This window comes from Sus scrofa, chromosome 1 (genome assembly GCF_000003025.6).
Source record: "Sus scrofa isolate TJ Tabasco breed Duroc chromosome 1, Sscrofa11.1, whole genome shotgun sequence".
In the NCBI taxonomy this organism is placed as follows: domain Eukaryota; kingdom Metazoa; phylum Chordata; class Mammalia; order Artiodactyla; family Suidae; genus Sus; species Sus scrofa.
In genome coordinates, this window is record NC_010443.5 from 122342590 (window position 1) to 122367026 (window position 24437).

The 24437-nt window shown below is 35.6% G+C and overlaps 1 protein-coding gene across 6 annotated transcripts in view; it reads left to right on the forward strand.

The window, feature by feature from the left end:
- FAM227B (family with sequence similarity 227 member B) overlaps positions 1-24437 on the forward strand; it is a 234146-nt gene that overhangs the window by 203247 nt on the left and 6462 nt on the right. For 5 of the 6 annotated variants that reach the window (XM_021073737.1, XM_021073726.1, XM_021073720.1 and 2 more), the window contains one exon: positions 1873-6374. In XM_021073737.1, coding sequence (XP_020929396.1) covers positions 1873-2064 — 192 coding nt within the window. In that variant the 3' untranslated portion in view covers positions 2065-6374. Of the gene's footprint in view, positions 1-1872; positions 6375-24437 lie in introns of those variants that run through there. The other variant, XM_021073744.1, reaches the window with a different exon arrangement.

Consider the following 24437-nt stretch of genomic DNA (forward strand, 5'->3'; position numbering starts at 1 on the left):
CCAGGATTGCCGCAGTTGTGACTTGGATCTGATTCCTGGCCCAGGAACTCCATATGCTGAGGGGCAGCCAAAAAAGAAAGAAAAAAAAAAGAGTTCTTTGGACAACTTGAGAACTTAAAGTATCCAAGAAAATGGTCAAGGCTCCACACAACATCAGATCTGTGTTTAATACCTTCTTCTGCTCTTGCCTGATTGAGCTATCCTTAAAAATTTAGAAATTCTCATAACAGAAGAAGAATCTATGTACTGTGCTTTTCCTAGTTTAAAAAATGGTAACTGCAGAAAAATAACAGAACTATTTCTAAAACTTCAGTAAGATAGAGCTCCTATCTTACAATATACCCAAGGCATGAGCCAGGAAAAGGGTGATAAAACTTATTTCTAGACAGGCAAGATTTCCTTTTAAACTAGAGAGAACTTGGTCCAGTTTTTGCATGCAGTTTTTAGGATCAGGCTGGATATAACCTGATGTAAATTGTCATGGGAGAATAAGATAAAGTAAATGATTTACATTATAGAAAATAATCTGATATTGACAATAAGTTTTCACCATCAAAGAAAGGCTTTTCATTATAATAGACCCACTATTTGAGATAATTCTGGAGCAACTATGAATGAATGCAATGAAAAAGTGACCATCCATGTCTAGATACTCATGTTGCAACAGAAGAAAGGGTGGGGGAAAAACTGTAATTGTAATGTATACATGTAAGGATAACCTGACCCCCTTGCTGTACAGTGGGAAAATAAAAAAAAATAAAAAAGAAAAAAAAGAAAAAGTGACCATAAACAAAAGAAAAACTTCATTATTATTAAAAACAAATGAGAACAAAATCCTATCCCCACCCTGAAAAAGAAGTGGAATCAACAATAAATCTCTATCTAGGCATTATAAAAATTGAGGAAAGTCTTGACATATGAGTAATTGTTATATTTACCTGGTATCCCACAAGAAGTCAATAGTAGAATACTGGAGCAAACATAATTATGGTTGCTGTTTCCTTGACACAGAATTTATGGCCATTTTTTTTTTTTCAGCAGCACTTTTTTTTTTTTTTTTTTTTTTTGGTATTTTTGTCTTTTTTAGGGTCACACCCTGCGGCATATGGAGGTTCCCAGGCTAGAGGTCCAATCAGAGCTGTAGCCACTGGCCTACTCCAGAGCCACAGGAACGTGGGATCCGAGCTGCATCTGTGACCTATACCACAGCTCACAGCAATGCCAGATCCTTAACCCACCGAGCAAGGCCGGGGATCAAACCTGCCTCTTCACGGATGCTAGCAGGTTCACTAACCACTGAACCATGAGAGGAACTCCATTCATCAGCACTTTAATGGCCTTCTGGCCTCCCTTGTTCTGATGAGAAGTCACTTGTTAGTGTTGTTGGGGTTCTTTTATTTTACTTTTTTTCTCTTGTTGATTTTAAGATTTTTTTTACTTTGTTCTGTCTTTCATTGCTTTGAATAGGATGCATCTAGATGTGAATTTATCCTACTTTGGAGTTAAGGTTCTTGAAATGTATTTTTCATAACACTTAGAAAGTTTCCATCATGAGTTCTTCATATTTTTTCCTGCCCTTTTTTCTGGGGCTCTGCTCATTCTTTTCTCTTTCTGTTCCTCAGACAGAATGACCTCTACTAGCCTGTCTTCAAGTTTGCTGATAAATAAGAACACTAACAGTCTGACTGCAAATGCTCATAATCTCATACTTTAGTAAATTTATTTAAGTAGCTGTCTTACAGAATTTTCCTTTACTTCTTTTAATATACCAGATAATAATTATATTTATGGTTATAATGCAGTTATATTTTATTTACAGTTTTTAAAAAGTACACAAAAGTAGTCATTGATTCTTTTTTTTCCCCCTTACAGTCCTATTATAGTAGTCATGGTCCAGAGTTTAACCGTGTTCTCTTCAACTTTGGAGGTCAGAGTCCACTGATTTTATATTATCTTAGGATGCATGATCTAACTGGAATTTCCAAAGCCTCTAGACAAATCAAGATTAAGCTCACTGAAATATTGAAAGAACCATATCCTTTCTTACGATTTGCTTTAATATGATGTTTATAAAATATTTAAAAGTTTTAAATTTTTTAATGTTTCAGTTAAGAGAAAAATTAACACATTTTATAACCACTGCTTTATTTAGCATTTAACTACAGTTGATGCTTTTGTAGTATGTTTGGCTAAAAGTATTTTTTTCTTTTAGAGCTAAGACTGTGATTTTGCATGTAAGAAAAATTAAACAAATGAAAAACCAGGAACTTAAAAAACTGGTATATTTAGCTCTTTAGCAAAAGATGATTTTACAACTTTACTGTACAGTGTTCAGTTTCAAATATTTGTCAGAACAGTGGGTCATGGGCTTCTAGGCTTCTCCAGAAGAAAATTTCAAACATGCTTGAGCTGTGTAATTCTTTGTTCTAATGAAAGTTTATCAGAATGCTTAATGTATAAAATATAATATAAAGGAAAATGGAGCTATTTGGCTCCAGAAGGGGTATCTGCTCCATCTGCTAACTTGTCCTGGCCTAGGTCTCACTGGGGACCTGGATAAAGCCCAAGGGATCCTGTACAGTGGTCTCCAAACTGGAGTGTATAGCTCTGGACAAATATATAAATATATACACATATATATATACATGCACACACATTCATATACACACACACTTATTTTTATCTATTTCTATATTTAAAAATAAAAAGCTTCATTTTACTAATATTTAGTAGACAAGTACCCTCACTCCGTTAATACTTCAGTTTGCACTCTACTGTGGTGAAGGATGATGATGACATCTTTGCTCTTGAGCTGTTTTCTGAGTATTATTGTTATCTTTGGGTGGTTAAGCAGATTTAGAAATTATATCATCTTGTTTAGCTAAATTAATACTTACTAGTAGACCAATAGCTTTATAAGTTTCCTTAAAATTAACTTCGGATTGGTGATAATATTTGTAATATAAGAATAAAATTTTTTTAAAAAGCAGAATGATATTTTCACTATTTCTTGAAGGAGCTCCTTTTCAGCCACACTCAGAGACAGCCATGATATACTTAACGTGATAAAAGAAAAAAAAACCTCCAACCAAGATTACTCTACCCAGCAAGGCTCTCATTCAGATTTGAAGGAGAAATCAAAACCTTCACAGATAAGCAAAAGCTGAGAGAATTCAGCAACACTAAACCAGCCTTACAACAAATACTAAAGGAACTTTTCTAGGCAGAAAAGAAAAGACAGCAACAGGAAACAAAAATTCCACAAATGACAAGGCTCACCAGTAAAGGTATGTATACAGTAAAGATATGAAATCATCCATGCACAATTATACCACCAAAATCAGAATTCATGAGAAGAGGTGGGTACAAATGCAGGACACTGGAGATGCACTTGCAATTAAGAGAACAACAACTTAAAACAATCTCATATACATATAGACTCTTATATCAAAACTTCAGAATAACTGCAATCTAAAAATCTACAATTGATATACAAACAAGGAATCTCTGAAGAAGAAATATATCTCATAGTAAATAAGTGCATAATCCACCATGAAAGGGGTCATTTGACATCATTCTTGGAATGCTGAAATCTTCTTAGATCTGATTCTGATTTCCTCTCCATCAAGAATTTATGATAATTATAATTAAATAGTGCAACTGTACAATAAATAAATAAATAAATAAATAAAAAGGCAGAATGATATTTTCACTATTTCTTGAAGGAGCTCCTTTTCAGCCACACTCAGAGACAAAAGTAGTGGTGATCCAATCAGTTCTGCTGAGATGTAGACCAATAAATAAATAAAATTTTTGAAAAGGTTGAAATGTGCATATACATAATTATTATAAACAATGAACCTAGCCCTAAGTATGTTATACTTCTCAATATTAGTAAATGATAGTATGATTCCAGTTTAATTTGCAAGGCATTTAAAAACCAGCTTTCTACTGGAGACCAGACTTGTGGTTGCCAAAGAGAAAGGGTAGGGAGTGGGATGGACTGGGAGTTTGGGGTTAGTAGATGCAACCTATTATATTTAGAATAGATAAGGAATGAGGTCCTGCTGTATAGCACAGGGAACTATATCCAGTCACTTTGCATAAAACATGATGAAAGATAATATGGAGAGAAGAATGTATATATATGTATGGCTAGGTCACTTTGCTACACAGCAGAAATCAGCACAACATTGTAAATCAACTATACTTTAATAAAAACATATGGAGAAAAAACCAACTGTCTAGACATCAATAAAAATCTCTGTGATTTGAGGAGAAAAAGTTTAGTGTACCATTAACAAAAGTAGTGTTAAATTTTATATTTAAAGTATTGTGTTTCTGCTCACTGTTTTCTATTTGTAGACTGCATATCTTTTATACTATGCATAATATATTAAAACAGATTGATGCATATATAATTTATAAATTTAAAATTATACCTATAAAAGATGCTGCTCATATAGCTTTTACTCATGGGATAATTGACCCAAAAGTGTGGAGACCACTGCTCTATCAGATTCTCAGGATTCTTCCCAGAACATTTCTTCTCCCACATTTCAGTCAAGACAAGATCCAGAGTCTCAATGACAACAAGCACATGGAGATAAGTTGGATGGCTCTGGAACACAAGGAGAAAGGCAAACTACAGAGCTAAATCAGTGTCATGAGACATGTAACTTAAGTATAATGCAAGGATCCTCATCACCTTGGATTGTTTAAACAAATTTTTAAATACAAAATTTTTAAATGTTTAGAAGTGAAATTTGAAAGGTGTCTAAAACCATTCATAATAGATTACGTTCATTTTTTAACTAATTTTTGTTATGATTATTAAAAAGTCTGTGTTCACATTTCCAGTGGGCATGGATTTGTCCAACATCTCTGAAAGCATCCATACCACCTGTTTACTGAGAATGTGGGAAGACTATGAGTATATGTGGGGATAAGAAAAGGAAGAGATGGGGGTCCAAGACATGAAACACTTTTCATAAAAAATCTAAACAAAATCACTGTTTTGAAAGTAATGTGTCTTTCTGTGATGTTGTCTGAGCTTGTAAAATTTAATACCTGCTGATAATAAAAGGTGTTCCTAGATCTAATGATGAACAAAAGAATAATGCCTCATTATTTGACAGTTTTTCAAAACGTGTTGAATCCCCCTATGTATTCCCGTGGGAAATGACAAGAGTCCTGTGACAATGGGCAGAGAAGGCACCCATCACAGACACTTTATAGATGAGAAAACAAAAGCTCAAAGAGGGTAAGAAGCTTGGCCAGGTGATTCATGTAGCAGAGCCAGCAACAGAGCCTTCTGCTCCCTGAACCATGCCTACTTCCCTGACATGGTGATCCAAGTTAGAACTCTCCATGAGCATGATACTAGGGGTTGGTGGCAGAGCCCAGAAATGTTTTCTCCAAGATTTTGATAGCAGCTATTGAAATTTGTATCTGTATTTCCCATAACTGTCTATGATAACTGTATGATCACTGAATTTATCTTCTTCTCACTCACATTTTATATTGAAGCTATTCAGAATATAGATAATTTTTATTAGTTTTGTCTGGACTTAATTGGCATCTTCTGGCTTTCCTGAAGTGGAAAAATTATACTTTGCAATGAATGCATCTATACAGAATGAAGGAATGGAAGAAAGTAAAGAAGGAAATAAATTTATATATAGATATGTATAATTCATCATATTTTCGGTTGGCAGACTCAAAATGGTCCCCAGTGATCCCTGCCTTCTGGTTCATGCCCTGTGTAATTTCCTCCCATTGGATATTGGCTAAACTTATGACTTAACTCCTAACAAATAGCATATGGCAAAAGTAATGGAATGTCACTTGTGAGATTCAGTTGAAAAAGACTGAGATGGGACCTACTCAAACTTACAAGCAAAAAATAAATAAATAAACAAACAAAATGAAAAGATACCCTACAGAATGGAAGAAAATATTTGCAAATAATGCTACAAACAAGGGCTTAAATTCCAAAGTATATAAATAGCTCATACAACTCAACAACAACAAAAACAAACAATCCAATCAGAAAATGAGCAGAAGACCTAAATAGACATTTCTCAAAAGAAGACATATAAATGGTCAAGTGGCACATGAAAAATGTTCAACATTGCTAATTACTAGAGAATGCAAATCAAAACTACTATGAGGAACTACCTCATACAGGTCAGAATGGCCATCATTAAAACTCTACAAATTACAAATTCTGGAAAGAGTAGAGAAGGGGGACCCCTCCTACACTGTTGGCGGGAATGTAAATTGGTACAATAACTATGGAAAACAGTATGGAAGTTCTTCAGAAAACAGAATATAGAACTACCATATGATCCAGCAGTCCCACTCCTGGGTATATATCTGTACAAAACTACAATTCAAAAATATATATCTCCCCCTCCATGCATGTTCATGGCAGCACTACTCACTATAGCCAAGACATGGAAACTACCTAAATGTCCATCAATAGATGAATGGATTAAAAAGATGTGGTACATATACACCATGGAATACTACTTGGACATAAAAAAGAATTAAATAATGCCATTTGCAGTAACATGGATGGACCTAGAGATGATCATACTAAGTAGAGTAAGTCAGAAAGAGAAGGGCAAACACCATATATCACTTATGTGTGAAATCTGAAATATGACACAAATGAATCTATCTACAAAATGGAAACACAGACATAGAAAACAGATTTGTGGTTGCCAAGAGGGAGGAGAGTAGAGGAGAGATGTATTGAGAGTTTGGGGTTAGTAGATGCAAATTATTAAATATAGAATGGATAAACAACAAGGGCCTGCTGTGTAGCAAAGGGAACTATATTCAATAGCCTGTGATAAACCATAATGGAAAAGAATGTTTTAAGAATGTATATATAAGCATAACCATAACTCTGCTGTACACTCGAAACTAACACAACATTATAAATCAACTATACTTCAATTAAACAAAAAAAGACTGACATCAGTCATGCTTGACCTTTCTTGCTTGCTCTTTTGGAGCCTTCTGGAGGGAACCAGCTATGAAGTTGTGAGATGCCCTGTGGAGAAACCCACATGGCAGTGAAGTGAGGAAGGCCAGCCAGTATAAGAAACTGAGACTCTTAGTCCAACAACCCATGAGGGTATAAATCTTGCCAACAGCATGAGTGAACCTAGAAGAAGATCCTCCTTCATTTGATCCTTGAGATCACTGCAGCCCCTATCCATACGTTCATTGCAGCCTGTGAGGGACCCTGAGCCAGAAGTATACAGCTGAGCTGTGCCCAGATTCCTGACCCAGAGAAGCTAAGCAATAATAAATGTTTGTTGTTTTAAGCGCCTGAGTTTGAGGATAATTTGTTATATATCAGTAGATAACACACAGTGTTTGAGCCAAAGTCTGATTTAGACAAATCTTCAATAATTTTATAGCCCCTATATACCCCAATCCAAATATTTATCACATTGTAGTACAACCATTTCTTTACTTGTTTTTCTCACTTAATAGAGAAAAAAAGATTATTTGCCTCTATATACTTGACACTAGAAAAAAAGTATCTAGCTTATAATAGGTATTAAATAAATGTCTGGTGGGTGGATATATTACAGTTTTATATAATGATAAGACAAAATTTCATTTATTTTTTGACAAAATTTGGCATTATTGTTAAAATTAAGAAAACTAGAAGACAGGGGTAGAGATAGAAATTTGAGAGTCATTGGTACAAGGTTAATCTTTAAAGTAATCATTATCAAAATCATGTTTTAAAAAATTTATTAAAGTTACTGTGTACCAAACACTATTACTAAGTACTTTACATTTCTTAACTCATTTAATTATCATGTCAACTTCAGAGATAATTACTATTATTATCTCTATAGATAAGGAGACTGAGGCACAGGAAAGTGAGGTAACTCTGATGACACTAGAGTAAGTGATGGCACTTGCAGTCTGCCCTTGACAGTCTGATTTCAGAGCCAATGAACTTGAACACTCTAGTACTTAGTTGTTTACCCAGGAGGAGTGTGTAGTTCCAGAAGATAAAAGCAAGTTCTAGTCTTTTAAGGATAATCACAAATATGGTTTGGGGGAGGGGTGATAAGAGGCAGAGAAGTCATCAGAATATAAAAAAGGAATGGATGCAATGGTAACATTTCTTCTATTTGAGTTTAAATAGTTAATTAAAATTTCTAAGCTCATTCCACATTAAATAACTTTAACAGCTTTTTCTTCAGACATTTAAAATTGTATGATCCTTGCAAAAACATGGATGGACGTAGAAATTATCATATCAAGTGAAGTCAGACAGAGAAAGACAAGTATCATATGAGATCATATGAATTACAGACACACAGACACAGGTATAACTGATTTACTTGGCTGTACACCTGAAACTAATGCCACTTTCTTTTTTTTTTTTTTGTCTTTTTGTCTTTTAGGACCACATCTGTGGCATTTAGAGGTTCCCAGGCTAGGGATTCAATCGGAACTGTAGCCACCAGCCTACACTAGAGCCGCAGCAACACCGGATCCTCAATACACTAAGCAAGGCCAGGAATTGAACCCATATCCTCATGGATGCTAATCAAGTTCGCTAACCACTGAGCCACGATGGGAACTCTGAAACTAACACAACTTTCAAAGCCAACTATACTCTAATAGCAATTATTTTTTAAAAAATAAAGATAAAATTACGTGATCATGCACATTGTATTACAAAATCCTTTATTCATTTAAAAAAAAAAGACTCTTTTTTCTTCTTGTTAAATATCGGTTTTATTAAGACTCCTAGAAAGATTTATCCTGCTATAGTTTCAAATTGAGATCTTGAACGTATTCCTAATCATTCTCCATCCAACCACTTCACATTGACTGCATTTTGTTTGTTTGTTTGTTTGTTTACTTTTTTTAGGGCCACTCCTACAGCATGTGGAAGTTCCCAGGCTAGGGGTCGAACTGTTGCTGCAGCAATATTAGATCTGAGCCATATCTGCAACCTACACCAACAGATCCTTAATCCACTCTGCAAGGCCTGGGATTGAACCCACATCCTCTTGGATACTAGTTGGGTTCTTAGCCCACTGAGCTATGGCAAGAACTCTGTAGGCTGCATTTTAAATGGAGATTGATGCATGGATTGCTATCCTTTTGGATTTTTTGGTTAGTCTATTTAAAAATTGAAGTATAGTTGACTTACAATGTTGTGTTAGTTTAAGGTATACAGTAAGGTGATTTCGTTACACATATATTTTTTTCAGATTCTTTTCCCTTGTAGTTTATTACAAAAGAGTTTCTTATGACACACTTTCTTAAACTCAAATACAAAACAATATCACACTTGATCACCATGCAATTTTTAAATCAGGGTTTTGTAGAACAGATACATTTAGGAGTTCCCGTCATGGCGCAGAGGTTAGCAAATCCGACTAGGAACCATGAGGTTGCGGGTTCAATCCCTGGCCTTGCTCAGTGGGTTAAGGATCCAGCATTGCTGTGAGCTGTGGTATAGGTTGCAGACGCGGTTTGGATCCCGCATTGCTGTGGCTCTGGTGTAGGCCAGTGGCTACAGCTCCAATTAGACCCCTAGCCTGGGAACCTCCATATGCCACGGGAGTGACCCAAGAAATGGCCAAAAAAAAAAAAAAAGATACATTTAAAAATAAATTTAACCATATAGATAATATTTCTTTTGACTCAGAGTGATTTGCCAGAGTCATAGGAGGCAAGATGAAGATTGCTTTCTATCAGTGTTTCAGGATCCACATATAAACACTGAGAAGACAGAGGTGTGTACAGAGAGGGAGGGAGTTGTATGAGCTGTTCATATATGTTGGATATTAACCCTTTATATGTCATATCATTTACAAATATTTTCTCCCATTCAGTAGCTGGTCTTTTTGTTTTATCAATACTTTGCTTTGCTGTGCAAAAGCTTTTGAATTGAATTAGGTCCCGTTTATTTATTTTTGCTTTTATTTCCTTTGCTTTGGGAGATGGATTCAAAAAAATACTGCTACAGTTTATGTCAAAGAGTATTATGCCTATTTTCCTCAAAGAGAACATTTCTGGTCTTATATTTGGTCCTTAACCATTTGGAGTTTATTTTTGTATATGGTACTATAGAACGTTCTAATTTTATTCTTTTACATGTAGCTGTCCATTTTTTCCAGCATCACTTATTGAAGAGACTGTCTTTTCTCCATTGTATATTCCTGCCTCTTTTTCCATAGATTAATTGACTATAGGTATGTGACTTTATTTCTGGGTTCTCTATTCTGTTCCAATGATCTATATTTCTTTGTGCTAGTACCATACTGTTTTGATTCTGTAACTTTGTGGTATAGTCTGAAGTCAGAAAGCATGATCCTCAAAGTGGTTTGGACTACTCAAAGTCTTTTATGTTTCCATACAAATTTTAAAATTATTTGTTAAAGTTCTGTGAAATGTGCCCTTGGTGTTTTGATAGGGATTACATTGAATATGTAGATTGCCATGGGTAGTCTCATCATTTTAATATTAATTCTTCCAATCCAAGAATACAGTTTATCTTTCCATCTGTTTTTGTCATCTTCAGTTCCTTTCATCTGTGTCTTATAGTCTTCTGGGTCATTTACCTCCTTAGGTAGGTTTATTCCTAGATATTTTGTTATTTTGGATGTGATGGTAAGTGGGATTTTTTTCCTTAATTTATCTTTCTTATAGTTGTTGTTAGTGTATAGAAATGAAGCAGATTTCTTTTTTTTTTTAAGTTTTTGGGGGTGGGGAGGGTGGGCTGGGAGGGGGTAGTTTGGAAAACATCATTGCCCATTCTCACACCATGTTCTTAACAGGGGTAGCATTGCTGAGGATGGGGTCCCAGGCAGAGCCACAAGCATCTGAAGAGAAGGGAAGCTGCCTGGAAGCAGATCAGAAGGGACTGGGTTGAGAGCAGGGGATGGTGAAGGACCCTCCAGTCCTTGCTCCTCTGCCAGGGGACAAGTGAAGTCTGTTCCTCAAAGGCAGCAGCACATTCTTTTGACTGTAAAAATAGTACCAGATTACAAGCTTTTTCATAGCAACAGAAACCATGAACAAAACAAAGACAACCTAAAGGATGGGTGAAAATATTTGCAAATGATACAACCAACCAAGGCTTAATTTCCAAAATATACAAAGAGCTCATACAACTCAACAACAACAAAACGAACAACCCCAATCAAAAAATGAACAAAAACCTAAATAGACACTTCTCCAAAGAAGACACACGGATGTCCAATAGGCACATGAAAAGTGCTCAATGTCACTAATCATTAGAGAAATGCAAATCAAAACTTCAGTGAGGTACACGGGTCACACTGGTGATCATTTAAAAAGCCTACAAATGAATGCTACAGAGGGCGTGGAGAAGAGAAGCAGCCTCCTACATTGTTGGTGGGAAGGTAAATTGGTATGGCTACTATGGAAAACAGCATGGAGGTTCCTCAAAAAGTTAAAAATAGAATTACCATATAATCCAGAGTGCCACTCCTGAGCATATACCCAAATAAAACTATAATTCAAAAAGATGCATGAACCAATATGTTCATTGCAGCCCTATTCGCAATAGCCAAGTCAAGGAAAGAACTTAGATGTCCATGCAACAGTCATTTTAATTATCTTAAAAATACAAGTACTTGCCACTTAAACCAAAAAGTAATTCAAATAAAATAAAGCAATCTTAGTTCTCTGGCTCAAGCATTCCAAATTTAACCACTGATTTTCTTTTTTCCTTAAAGCCCTTGAAATTCTATGAATTCCACTCAAAGTAGAAATAACAAAAGCAGCAGCAACAACAACAATAACTCACTGTAGGTGTGGAGCTTCATGAATTTTGGTCATTGTGTAAAGTCATGTAACCACCATCAAGTTGTAGAACATTTCCATCACTCAGAGTCTTCCATGCTCCTCAGTGTCAATCACCTCCCTGAGACCCTGCTCTAGGCAGTCACTGACTTGCTACGCTATACTCTGCCTTTCCCAGAGTTTCACACGGATGGAATCACACAGCATCTAATCTTGCATGACTGACTTCTTATGTTTAACTTACTGTTTTGAGATTCATCCATGTTGTGGCAAGTATTAATATTTTCACCCCTTTTGCTATATGATCCAAAAATGCAGCAGATTTCTATATGCTAATTTCTATATGTAATCTTGTGACTTTACCAAATTCATTGATGAGCTCTGGTAGTTTTCTGGTGGTGTCTTTAGGATTTTCTGCAAACAGTGACAGTTTTACTTTTTATTTTCCACTTTGGATTCCTTTTTTTATATTTCTTGTCTGGTTATTCTCGCTAGGACTTCCAATCCTATGTCGAATAAAAGTGGCAAGATTGGGCATCCTTCTCTTGTTCCCAATCTTAAAATGCTTTTAGCTTTTCACTGTTGAGAATGGTGTTAGCTGTGTGTTTGTCACATATGACCTTTATTATATTGAAATAGGTCCCATCTATGACCACTTTATAGAGCATTTTTATCATAAATGAATGTTGAATTTTATCAAAATATATTTCTGGATCTATTGAGATGATTATATGGTTTTTATTCTTCAATTTGTTAATGCGGTATATCATACCTTGCATCTCTAGGATAAATCCCACTTGATGGTGATGTACAATACTTTTCATGTATTGTTGGATTTGGTTTTCTAATATTTTTGTTGAGTATTTTTTGCATTTATGTTCGTCAGTAATATTGGCCCGTAAATTTATTTATTTGTGGTGTCTTTGTCCAATTTTATTACCAGAGTGATGGGGGCCTCATAGAATCAGAAGTGTTTCTTCCTCTGTAATTTTTGGAATTGTTTGTGAAGTATTTAAATTTTAAAAACTAAGTATAAGTAAAATTTCAGTTCATCATGTACACTAGTCACATTTTAAGTAGTTATTATCCCTATGTGACTATTATTCAGTGCAGATATCAAACATATCCATCATTACAAAAAGTTCTATGGGCAGCACTGACTTGAATAAGATGAAAAGTTTAATCCATTGACAGAACTTGAGACATCACCTTGGATATCAGTCATCCAGCATGTATAGAACTGTCTTTTGCCTTGCCACTTACAGCTTCCTAATTTTAGAAGTATAGTGGCCTAAGATTATATGTTATCTTATTCATCCATTCATTAATCCAACAAAATAACCAAATTAATTTCCTATCTGACTTCTTAAATTTCCCTTCATATTTTGCTGTTTGAAGGGATTGGATTCTTTTTCCTTTTATCTTATTTTTGTTGTATTTGGTTATTTTTTTGTCTTTTTTTATCTTAGGGCCACACTCTTGGCATATGGAGGTTCCCAGGCTAGGAGTCCAATTGGAGCTGTAGCTGCCAGCCTACACCACAGCCACATCAACGCCAGATCCAAGCCACATCTTCAACCTACACCACAGCTCACAGCAATGCCAGATCCTCAAACTACTGAGTGAAGCCAGCGATCAAACCTGCATCCTCGTGGATGCTAGTCAGATTTGTTTCTGCTGAGCCACAATGGAAACTCCAGTTTTATTTGATTTTTGTTTGTTTATGCTCTGAGATGAACTGCTTTCAGCATCATACAGATTTTTGCTCTATCCAATATGGCTTCAATCAGTAGAAGAAAGTGTGCCACTCTCTTTAAAAGACACTAGCTCAGGAACTTTGTAAGTAGAACCTAGATCTGTATAAAATTCTATGACTGCCCTTTTTACAGTCGGATTTCTGATCCATGAACTCATCTTACTTAATTCACATTGATACTAATTTACGTCAGTTACCTAAAATAACTCTTCTATGAGTCTCTCAAAGATTCCTTAAAGACCAGATTTAAAATTTTTAAAGTCTATTTAAGACGTATTTAGTAGACCACTTTATAAGGAGAGAAACATCATGGGGCATAGTAGGATAAAGGATACATCAAGTGTTTAAATTTTGGTCTTAGAAAAGATTTTACTTCTACTTTTAAATGATTTTACTTGAAGCTATTCTAAACTTTGCTGAGTAGGTTGCTAAGTTACTTCCTTTCACAAAATCTGGCAATTAAGAGTCGAGGACAAGTTAAGAAAAGGGGGGGAGGAAGGAATGAACATCATACTTTTTAAAAGAACTTGAGGAACAAAGGGGTTTTGTTTTACATGAGTAAGTGTATACATGAGTATTATAAGCATTTTTCAGCCACCTTGAGCCGGAGACAATTACAAAATTGTAAGATCCAGCCTTTTTTTCTTCTGGGTTTTTCTTTTCTTTTAATTAAAAGCACAAGACATAAACCACAACTCAACAAACTTATTATTAAAGTAAATAATGAAATAAATAGAAGACTTTAGTTGCCTTAGGTAATCAGGTTTTAGGAAGTGGGTTGTATCAATTTTTTAGCAACAATTTGGACTTTAGATAATAAACATGGCTCAATGGAAAAATAAGAAGGGGAGCAGGAGGGGGTCTTCATACCAGAGATTTAGTTAGAGTTCAATTTTAGTATTTTTTTTTTAGTATAAATGTCATAAAGCCCAATTTGTGTCAAATAAAAATCCATTTTCAAATAGTTTAAATGATCTTCAGACATTGGAAGAAAAGATTTTTGCTATACATGTTATTGGTCAATAAAGATATCAGATGGAAAAGCCATAGTTTCTTGAATGCTTAGAATTTAAAACTAGAAAGCAGTATCTCAAGTATACATTAGAAACCAATAAATTATAATATCGTGTTTACTTGACTATTTCTCCTCCTAGGAGATGGGCAGGCACAGGAGACTCTAAATAAAATATACATTGTTACCATGCATTCATCTCATAAAAATCACTTCCATTTTATGGCTCCAAGTGATTCTGCAAGATGTTCCAAGATTTCAGAAAGTAGAAACCCTACCCCAGCTTAGAGCTGAAGTCTTATTATTTAAGGAAAAACTAAATTGGCTTCTCTAGGTGGTTGCCTCATTATGTATTTGTTTCCTGTCCTGTTACAAATATTCCAATGTGGTCACTGTCTGGGAAATGGGGACTCCAGAATCTCTATCTTTATAGGAGGCTAGAGAACCTGTGTTTGCAAGGCAAACCCCAAATTTATATGTTTATTTGGAACAGCTCTGTCAGGGGAGTAGGGGTTGATGGAAATAATGGGGATAGTGTTCCTCCAAACAATCCTTGGAAATCTCTCTATTCAACGGTATAAATTACAGAAATGATGGAATCTCTATAAATCAACAACTTGCTTATCCAGCCTTATTAGGGAGTAAACTTACCTGCAACTAAATTTTCCAGATAATGTTTTTATTAACTATTTTAATAAAAATGTTCCTGAAAGATAGTTTATACTTCCCTGACTTCTAAAACAATGTAGCAAATAATAATTAACTTTCTGACAATAACCAGGCTACTCAAGATGAAATCTGTAACTCCACTGCATGCTTATATCAATATGAATGCTTGTTCAATAGACAGTGAACAGTGAACACATCCTGAATACCTCTTATACACCAGGACTAGTACTAGTGAGTACACTAAGATAGAAATAGTGTCATCAGTGACGGAAGCCTGCATGAGATGCTGTAGTAGCACAGAGGAGCACCCTGGTCCAATTTGAGACAGTCATGCACTAAAGGAAAACAAGTCACTGGGCTTTTGTAGTCTTTATGCCTGTTTTTTTATAGTTCCCCTGTCTCCTACTTCAAAAAGTGCCTCTTGTCCCTCCTCATTCTTATTAACTCCTAAAAGCCAAATATCATATCTTTCTCATCTGTTTCTTAATGCAAAGTAAAAGTCCTGGCAAGTTTGGGGAATGCTTTTGGTTAAATGCACATTAATGTTTCTGGTAGTCCTATTCCCTCAATGTTCTAGACTTTGCTACAAAACTGTACTAATTTATGAAATAGTGAAACTTACTGAAATAGTAACCCTATTTTACACATCATTCCAGGCCATATAGAATCTGGGTGAGATTCCAACAGTGGTACCATCTTCTATAGAATAAGGTACCTGTACTTTGTAGTAACTTTTTTTATGCTTAACTATATTGTGAATGTTTGACACTTTGGCAAATCTAACATTAGAATATAAGAAGTATACATAAGATAAACATTAAGCAGAAGATAACTTCTCTAAGATAAGTTTAAGCCACATGCTAATAAGTTATACAAGAATTTAGTTTTGGGGTTTAAGAATGAAATGAACTAGAGTGTATAGAGGAGGAGATTCTGGTCACTGCTTGCTGTTTATCTTCCTTTCACTTCTACAACAGCATTATGTGTAGAATGAGCCCCTAACTCTGAGGATACTCCCAGGAGCATTTCTAAGGGATACGAAGAATACAGCAAAGCCTGCAGCCTCATTCTAAGACATTATTTTTGGCACATGGGAGTAAAATTTGCCCTTGAGCCATTCTTTTTCTGAGTCACACACACCCCAAGCTCCCAAAGACAAGGTACTTCCCTTTAAGAAGCCTAAGTTTCTTAATCGGTAATACAATCAAATTGGACCCTGTGATTTCCAAGTTCCTTACTTCTTTAATACTCTGTGATTCTAAAGGAAGCTCAAAGACCCCAGGGTCTGAATTGAGGCCTCTAGGATGTCTCTGTGTCTTGGTTTGTCACATCCCAATCACAGCTGTTGTGAAGTCCCAGAACAGGACCATTGTATTTGTACCCAAATGGCTCTTTCTCCATTAAGTGGCTCGCCATGTAACCTCAATGTAGCAATGCATGAGAAACTGTAGTGTAAGGTCAGTTCAGACAGTAGAATTGGAAAATGTGTTGCCACAGTCATCCTGAAGGAATAGAATATAGCCATTCTCCATAATTTTTAAGCATTAACTACTCTCTTTTTCTACATTTGGAAAAAAACTCATTACTGGAGTATCTGAAGAGAATAAAGACTAAGATATTCATTAACAAATTTTAACAGAAGCCTACTGAAGACCATCAGTACTGAGTAGTACAAGAAAATGCTGAGGTCTTAGACAACAACAACTCCTTACACAACACAACTATACAATTGTGAACAAATTTTGTGGGCAATGAGAATGACTTTATAAAGAACATATACCCAGGTCATTTCAATAATGGCATATGTTCAAAGTTAATAATTTATAAAAAGTAAAATAGTTCTTTGTCTCAGTACATGTTCAAATATAATGAATGTGAAAAGCAAAGAAAATTCATTTAGTTCAGAGTGAGAAACATCATCTTGCTCACAAATACTTCATCATGGAACTCATACTCAAGAAAACAGTATAACTTTGTAAAACAATAAAATCTTTGAAATAGTAATAGGCACGCTGAAGGAGAAATTACTGGTTTACTTCATTTTATTGCACTTCACGGATATTACATTTTTACAAATTCAAAGTTTATGGCAAGGCTGCTTTGAGGAGATCTGTAAGCCCCATTTTTCCAAGAGCGTTTGCTCAAGTCTCTATGCCACATTTCGGTAATTCTCACAATAATTTTCATTATCATATTTGTTATGGTGATCTTTGATGTTTCTATCTTAATTGTTTGGGGGCACCATGAACCACACCCATATAATATGGCAAACTTAATCAATTTTTTGTGTCCTGACTGCTCCATTGACTGGCCATTCCCCCACCTCTCTTCCTCTCCTTGGGCCTCCCTGTTCCCTGAGATACAGTATTGAAATTGGGCAAATTAATAACCTTACAGTGGCCTCTTAAGTGTTGAAGTAAAGGAAACCAAAAGCTAGAAATGATTAAGCTTAGTGAGGAAGGCAGTCAAAAGCCATGATAGGCTGAAAGCTGGGCCTCTTGAACCAAACAGCTAAGTTGTAAAGGCAAAGGGAAAGTTCTTGAAGGAAATTAAAAGTGTTACTGCAGTGCATACTAAATGATAATGAATCAAAACAGAACTTATTGTTGATATGGCGAAAGTTTTATTGTTCTGGATAGAAGATCAGACCAGCCACAACAATCGCTTGGGTCAAAACCTAATCCAGAGCAAGGTCCTAACTGTCTTCAATTCTACAAAGGCTGAGAGAGGTGAAGAAGCTGCAGAAGAAAAGTTCAAAGTGATTTCACACTTAATAAACTACAGTATCATGTAAACATAACTTTTATATGCAGTGAGAAAGCAAAAAATTTGTGTGACTCCTTTATTGCAATATTCATTTTATTGCAGTGGTCTGGAACCAAACCCGCATTATTGCTGAGGTATGCCTGTAAATATTAGCAAGAAATAGCTAATTGAAACGGCCATTATTAAAATACCTTCTTATCGCCTATAATACAACCTTCAAATTGACATATTTCTTAATATCTATGACTCCATCGTTATCCTTGCCATATTCAGTCCTTCCTTCTCCATGTGTAACTCTTTGTTGCTTATCTATTTTCTGTATAGTAGTATATATCTGTTAATCTCCCATACTCCTATTTTTTATCTCCTCCACTCCCTTTCCCCTTTGATAACCATAAGTTTATTTTCTGTGTCTGTGACTCTGTTTCTGTTTAATATATACATTCATTTGTATTATTTTTTAGAGTCCACCTATAAGTGATATCTTTCTCTGCATGACTTACTTACGTTAGTAAAATATTCTCTAGGTCCATCCATGTGCTGCAAATGGCAATATTTCCATTATTTTTATGGCTGAATCATATTCCATTATACATATATACCATGTCTTCTTGAGCCAATCATCTGCTTTTTGGGCACTTGGGTTGTTTCTATGTCTTCACTGTTGTAAATATCACTGCTATGAGCATTGAGGTGCATGTATCTTTTCAAATTACAGTTTTTATTTTTTCCTGAATGTATGCCCAGGAGTGGGATTAAAGATCATATGGTAGCTCTATTTTTAGTTTTTTGAGAAACCTTCATACTGTTTTCCATAGTGGTTGCACCAATTTACATTCCCATCAGCAGTGTATAAGGGTTCTCTTTTCTCCACAACTTCTCCAGAATTTTTTTATTTGTAGATTTTTTGATGATAGCTATTCTGACAAGTGTGAGGTAATATCTCATTGTAGTTTTTATTTTCATTTCTCTAATAATTAGCAGTGTTGAGTATTTTTTCATATGCCTATTGGCCATCTGTGTGTCTTCCTTGGAGAAATGTCTATTCAGGACTTCTGCCCATTTTTCAATTGAGTTTTTGGTGTTTTTTTGTTATTGAGTTATTATATGAGCCATTTGTGTATTTTGGATCTTAACCCCTTGTTGGTCACATCACTTCGAAATATTTTATCCCATTCTATAAGTTGTCTTTTTGATTTGTTTATGGTTTCCTTTGTTGTGCAAAAGCTTTTAAGTTTCATTAAGTCCCATTTATTTTTACTTTTATTTCTTTTAACTTGGGAGACTCATCTAAGAAAATATTGCTGCAATTTACTTCAGATAATTGTTTTATCTATGTTCTCTTCTAAGAGTTTTGTGGTGTCATGTCTTATATTTTGATCTTTAAACCATTTTGAGTTTATTTTCGTATATGGTGTGAGAGAATTCTCTAATTTCACTCCATTACATATAGCTGTCCAGCTTTCCCAACACCCCTTGTTGTAGAGACTGTCTTTTCTCCATTGTATATTCTTGCCTCAGTGTTATAGATTAATTGACTCTAGTTATATGGACTTACTACTGGGTTCTCTATTATGTTCCATTGATCCATGTGTCTCTCTTTGTGCCACTATCATGTTGTTTTGATTACTGTAACCTTGTAGTATTGTCTGAAGACTGAAAAAAAAGTTATGCTTCCAGTTTTGTTCTTTTTCCTCAGAATTGCTTTGGCAATTTTGGGTCTTTTGTAATTCCATATAAATTTTAGGATCACCTATTCTAGTTCTGTGAAAAATGTCATGGGTAATTGGAGGGGGATTGCATTAAATCTGTAGATTATTATCAATCTGTTAATTAATATTAATTCTTCCAATCTAAAAACATGGAATATTTTTCCATGTTTGGATCATCTTCAATTTCCTTTATCAGTGTAGTATAGTTTTCAGCATATGGATCTTTCCCTCCTTGGTTAAGTTTAATCCATAGGTGGTTTTGGTTTTTTTCTGACACAATTTTAGATAGGATTTTTTTTACTTTAACTTTCTGATATCGCATCATTAGTGTAAAGACATGAGATAGATTTTTGTATATTAAACCTGTGTCCTACTACCTTGCTGAACTCATTTATTAGTTCTCTTTTTGTATGGAGACTTTAGGGTTCCCTATGTATCAGATCATGTCATCTGTAAATAATGAGTTTCAGCTCTTTCCTTCCAATTTGAATACATCTTATTTATTTTTCTTTTCTAATCGATGTGGCTAAGACTTCCAATACTATGTTAAAAAGAAGTAGTGAGCATGGGCATCCTTGTCTTGTTCCAGATTTTAGCGGGAAGGCTTTCATCTTTTCACCATTAAGTATTAGGTTTGCTGTGGATTTGTTGTAAATGCCTTTATTATTTTGAGATATCTTCCCTCTAAACCCACTTTGGTGAGAGTTTTTTTTTTTTTTTATCATGAATGGATGTTGAATTTTGTCAAATGCTTTTTCTGCATCTATTGAGATGATCATGTTTTTGTCTTTCCTTTTGTTAATATAGTATATCAAATTGATTGATTTCTATGTGTTGAACCATCCTTGCAACCCTGGGTAGAATACAACTTCATCATGATATATGGTCCTCTTTATATGTTTTTTGGTTAAGTTTGCTAATATTTTGTTGAGTATTTTCATGTCCACATTCAGTAAAGATATTGGCCTATAATTTTCTTTTTTGTAATGTCTTGTCTGTTTTTGGTATCAGGGTAATGTTGGCCTCATAGAATGAATTTGAGAGTGTTCACTCCTCTGTCTTTTGGAATAGTTTGAGAAGAATAGGTATGAGTTATTTATATGTTTGGTGAAGCTGTCCAGTCCTAGATTTTTATTTGCAGGGAGCTTTATTTAAATGACAGATCCTATGTTATGTCTAATGATCAGTCTGTTCAAATTATCTGTATCTTCTTGATTCAGTTTTGGCAAGCTGTATGTTTCGGTAAACCTGTCCATTTCTTCTAGGTTGTCCAATTTATTGGCATTTAACTATTTTAATATTCTCTTATGGTTTTTTGTATTTCTGTGTTATTTCTCCTCTTTCATTTCTTATTTTCTTTATTTGGGTCCTCTCCCTCTTTTTCTGAGTAAGCCTGGCTAGAGGTTTGTCAATTTTATTTATCTTTTTAAAAAAAAAGCAGCCCTTTTTGTTGATCTTTTCCAATTTTTAATCTCTATTTTGTTTTCTGATCTTTATTATTTCCTTCCTTCTGCTGACTTTGGGTCTTGTCTGTTTTTCTAATTCTTTTAGGTGGTAAACTAGGTCATTTAAGTAGGATTTTTCTTTTTTGCCACATATGGAACCTTAGTTTTGAGGCTAGGGATTGAACATGGACCACAGTGGTGAAAGAACTGGATCATAACCACTAGATCATGAGAGAACTCCCTTTTTCTTATTTCTTGAGGAAAGCCTGTATCATTGAAGTTCCTTTTTAGAACTGTTTTTGCTGCATCCCATAGATTTTATAAGGATGTATTTTCATTGTCATTTATCTTGAGATATTTTCTGATTTCCTTGATTTCATCATTGACCTATTTTATTTTTTAGTAACATATTTAATATCCATGTGTTTGTTCTTTTTTCATTTTTCTTTCTGTGGTTCATTTCTAGTTTCATACCACTGTGGTCAGAAAAGATGCTTGAAATAATTTCTGTCCTCTTAAATTTGTTGGGGCTTCTTTTGTGACCATGTTTGTGACCATTCTCTATCCTAAAGAATGTTCAATGTGTACCTGAAAAGACTGTGTATCCTGGTTTGTTTTTGTTTTCATTTTTGTTTGGATGTACTGTTCTGTAAATATCAATTAAGTCCACTTGACCTATTGTGTCATATAGGACCTCTGCTGCTTTGTTGTTTTCTGCCTGGAAAATCTCTTCATTGATGTCAGTGGGGTGTTAAAGTCTCCTACTCTTATTATATTCCAGTCAATTTCTCCCTTTATACCTGTTAGGATTTGTTTTATGTGCTTCTGTATTGGGTGCATATATGTTAATGAGTGTAATATCTTCTTGTATTGATCCCTTCTTTATAACATAAAGAAATCAGATGATGACCTATGGGAGTTCTCTTGTAACTGACTCTTTGTCTTTCTCTTGCTGCCTTTAGAATCCCCTCTTTATCTTTAACTTTTGCCATTTTAATTATGATGTGTCTTGGTTTGGGTCTGTTTGGGTTCACCTTGTTCAGGAAACTCTGTGTGCTTCCTGTACCTGGATACCTGTTTCCTTCTTTAGATTTGGCAAGTGTTTAGCCATAATTTCTTCAAATACATTTTCAATCCCTTTTCCTCTCTCTTCTCCCTCTGGACCCCCTATTATGCATAGGTTGGCATGCTTTATATAGTATACCATAGTTCTTTTATGTTTTTTTCATTTGCCTTTCTGTCTGCCATTTGATTGGGAAATTTCCATTATTCTGTATTCCAGATCACTTATTCATTCTTCTGTGTTATTTAGTCTGCTATTAATTGCTTCTAGATTGGTTTTTATCTAGGCAATTGAGTTGTCTAATTTTGATTTGTTCATTTTTATATTTTATAGTTCCTTGTTACAGTAATCTGAATTTCTATGGTTAATCTTTTAATTCTTTTACTATTTTTATTATCTCCTTTTTGAACTTGGGATCTGGTGGACTAGTGAACTCCGTTTTATTACTTGTTCTTTTGGAGGATTTCTCTTGTCTTTTAATTGGGAGTAGTTCCTCTGCTTATTAACTTTCTCTTTCTCTATGAAATTAGGAGAAACAGTTATCTATTGTAGTCTTGAAGCTGTATTTTTATGTAGGAGCACCCCTGTGTATACTGAGTGTAATATTTTTGGTGCAAAGACAGTTTTTCATATGGATACCAGCCACATTTTTCCTCAGAGTATGCTGGATGTTATCCCCTGATAGGCATTGTGTTTGTTGTTGGAGTAAACAGAGCCTGCACTGGGCAGAGGCCTCCTCTTTGCTCTGTGGTTGTCATAGCCTTGTCACTGTTGGTGTCTGCTCCCCAGTTGTTGGAGTAGAAGCCCTGAGGGTCAGGTTCAGTTAGGTTCTGTTGCCCTTGAGGCTGTGCTCTGCCTTAAAGAAGGTGACCACTGAAGCAGGTGAGGATCGTGTGGTCACAGCAGACTTATGTACCACCCATGTAGGCATCTGTTGTTCTGCCAGGAAGCAGCCCAAGGTCACTTCCCTTTCTCCATTGTGTTCCCACACATCCCAGACCTGGTGCTAGGCTGTGGTATAGAGTAGGATGCTGCTTGGGGCCAGGGCACTATGGCTGCAGGAATGAAGGTGGTTGTGCTGCTGTCTGGACCTGGGCTACCTCTATCCATGCCAGATCTGGTTCCAAGCTGTAGTGTCAGGTGATTGGAGCCAGGGCACTTCCTTTGGGATAAACCACTACATACTTCTCCTCAGGGGCTCTCCACCCAAGACTCAGTATTCAGATACTGTGCATTTCTGTATCATCACCCATTGCATGTGCCAACAAAGTCCACCACAGCTAGACCCACCTCTACTGTGCAAGAAGTGACAATGAGCTTTGCAGTCAAAGCCAAAACAAACCCCTGGCTCTCTGGGCTATATCCATGAAGCTAGATTGAGTCCTTTCTCAGGGTCTGCCAGAGATTCAGTGCTTAGACACTGCATATATTTGTAGACCTGCCTGGTAAGATTGAGGAGTGTAGTGAGGTGGCAACTGCCAATGCAGGCCTCTCTCTGCCCTGATTGTTAGCAAGCCAGTATGCATGCAATCCTCACAAGTGGAGCCTGGGCTCCTCCAGTCCCTCCATCTGTCCCAACAGATGTCCCAGCAGGCAAGGGGCTCTTCAGGGTGAAGGTCTGCCTGTATGAGCCTTTTCTTCTTCACAAACCATTCCTAGGGGAGCAGATTCCATCCTGATGCCTTTTTTTTCCTCCATCCTACCTGGCTATGCAGAGATCTTCCCTGCAGCTTTGGTTATATAGATCTTCTGTCCATTTCCAGTTGGTTTTCTGTGAGAATTGTTCTACATGTAGATGTATTTTTGATGTGAATATTAGGTGAACTTCACATCCTCCTTCTCTGCCATCTTGATCTCCCCTCCAGGTTCCTCTCTTTTTTTTTTTAAGGAAAACTATGCTCTCAAACCTAGATATCATTAGAGGGGAAAATAAACTCAGAATGCATCATAAATAGCAGCAGACTTTTATCTAAAATCTATTTCAGAGAACTTATAATCCTATTCAGTATAACATAATCATCCAGACCCTCACAGATTCTGTGCTTGTTAGGATGGAGTATGGTCTACTGTTAGCACTGCCTCCCAGACGTTAGTGATGCCATTAAGGAGCCTGCTTAAACAGATTCCATAGCTGATGGAGAGAATTGATCACTCACATTGCTGAGAAAGTAGTCTGGAGTGCAGAGAA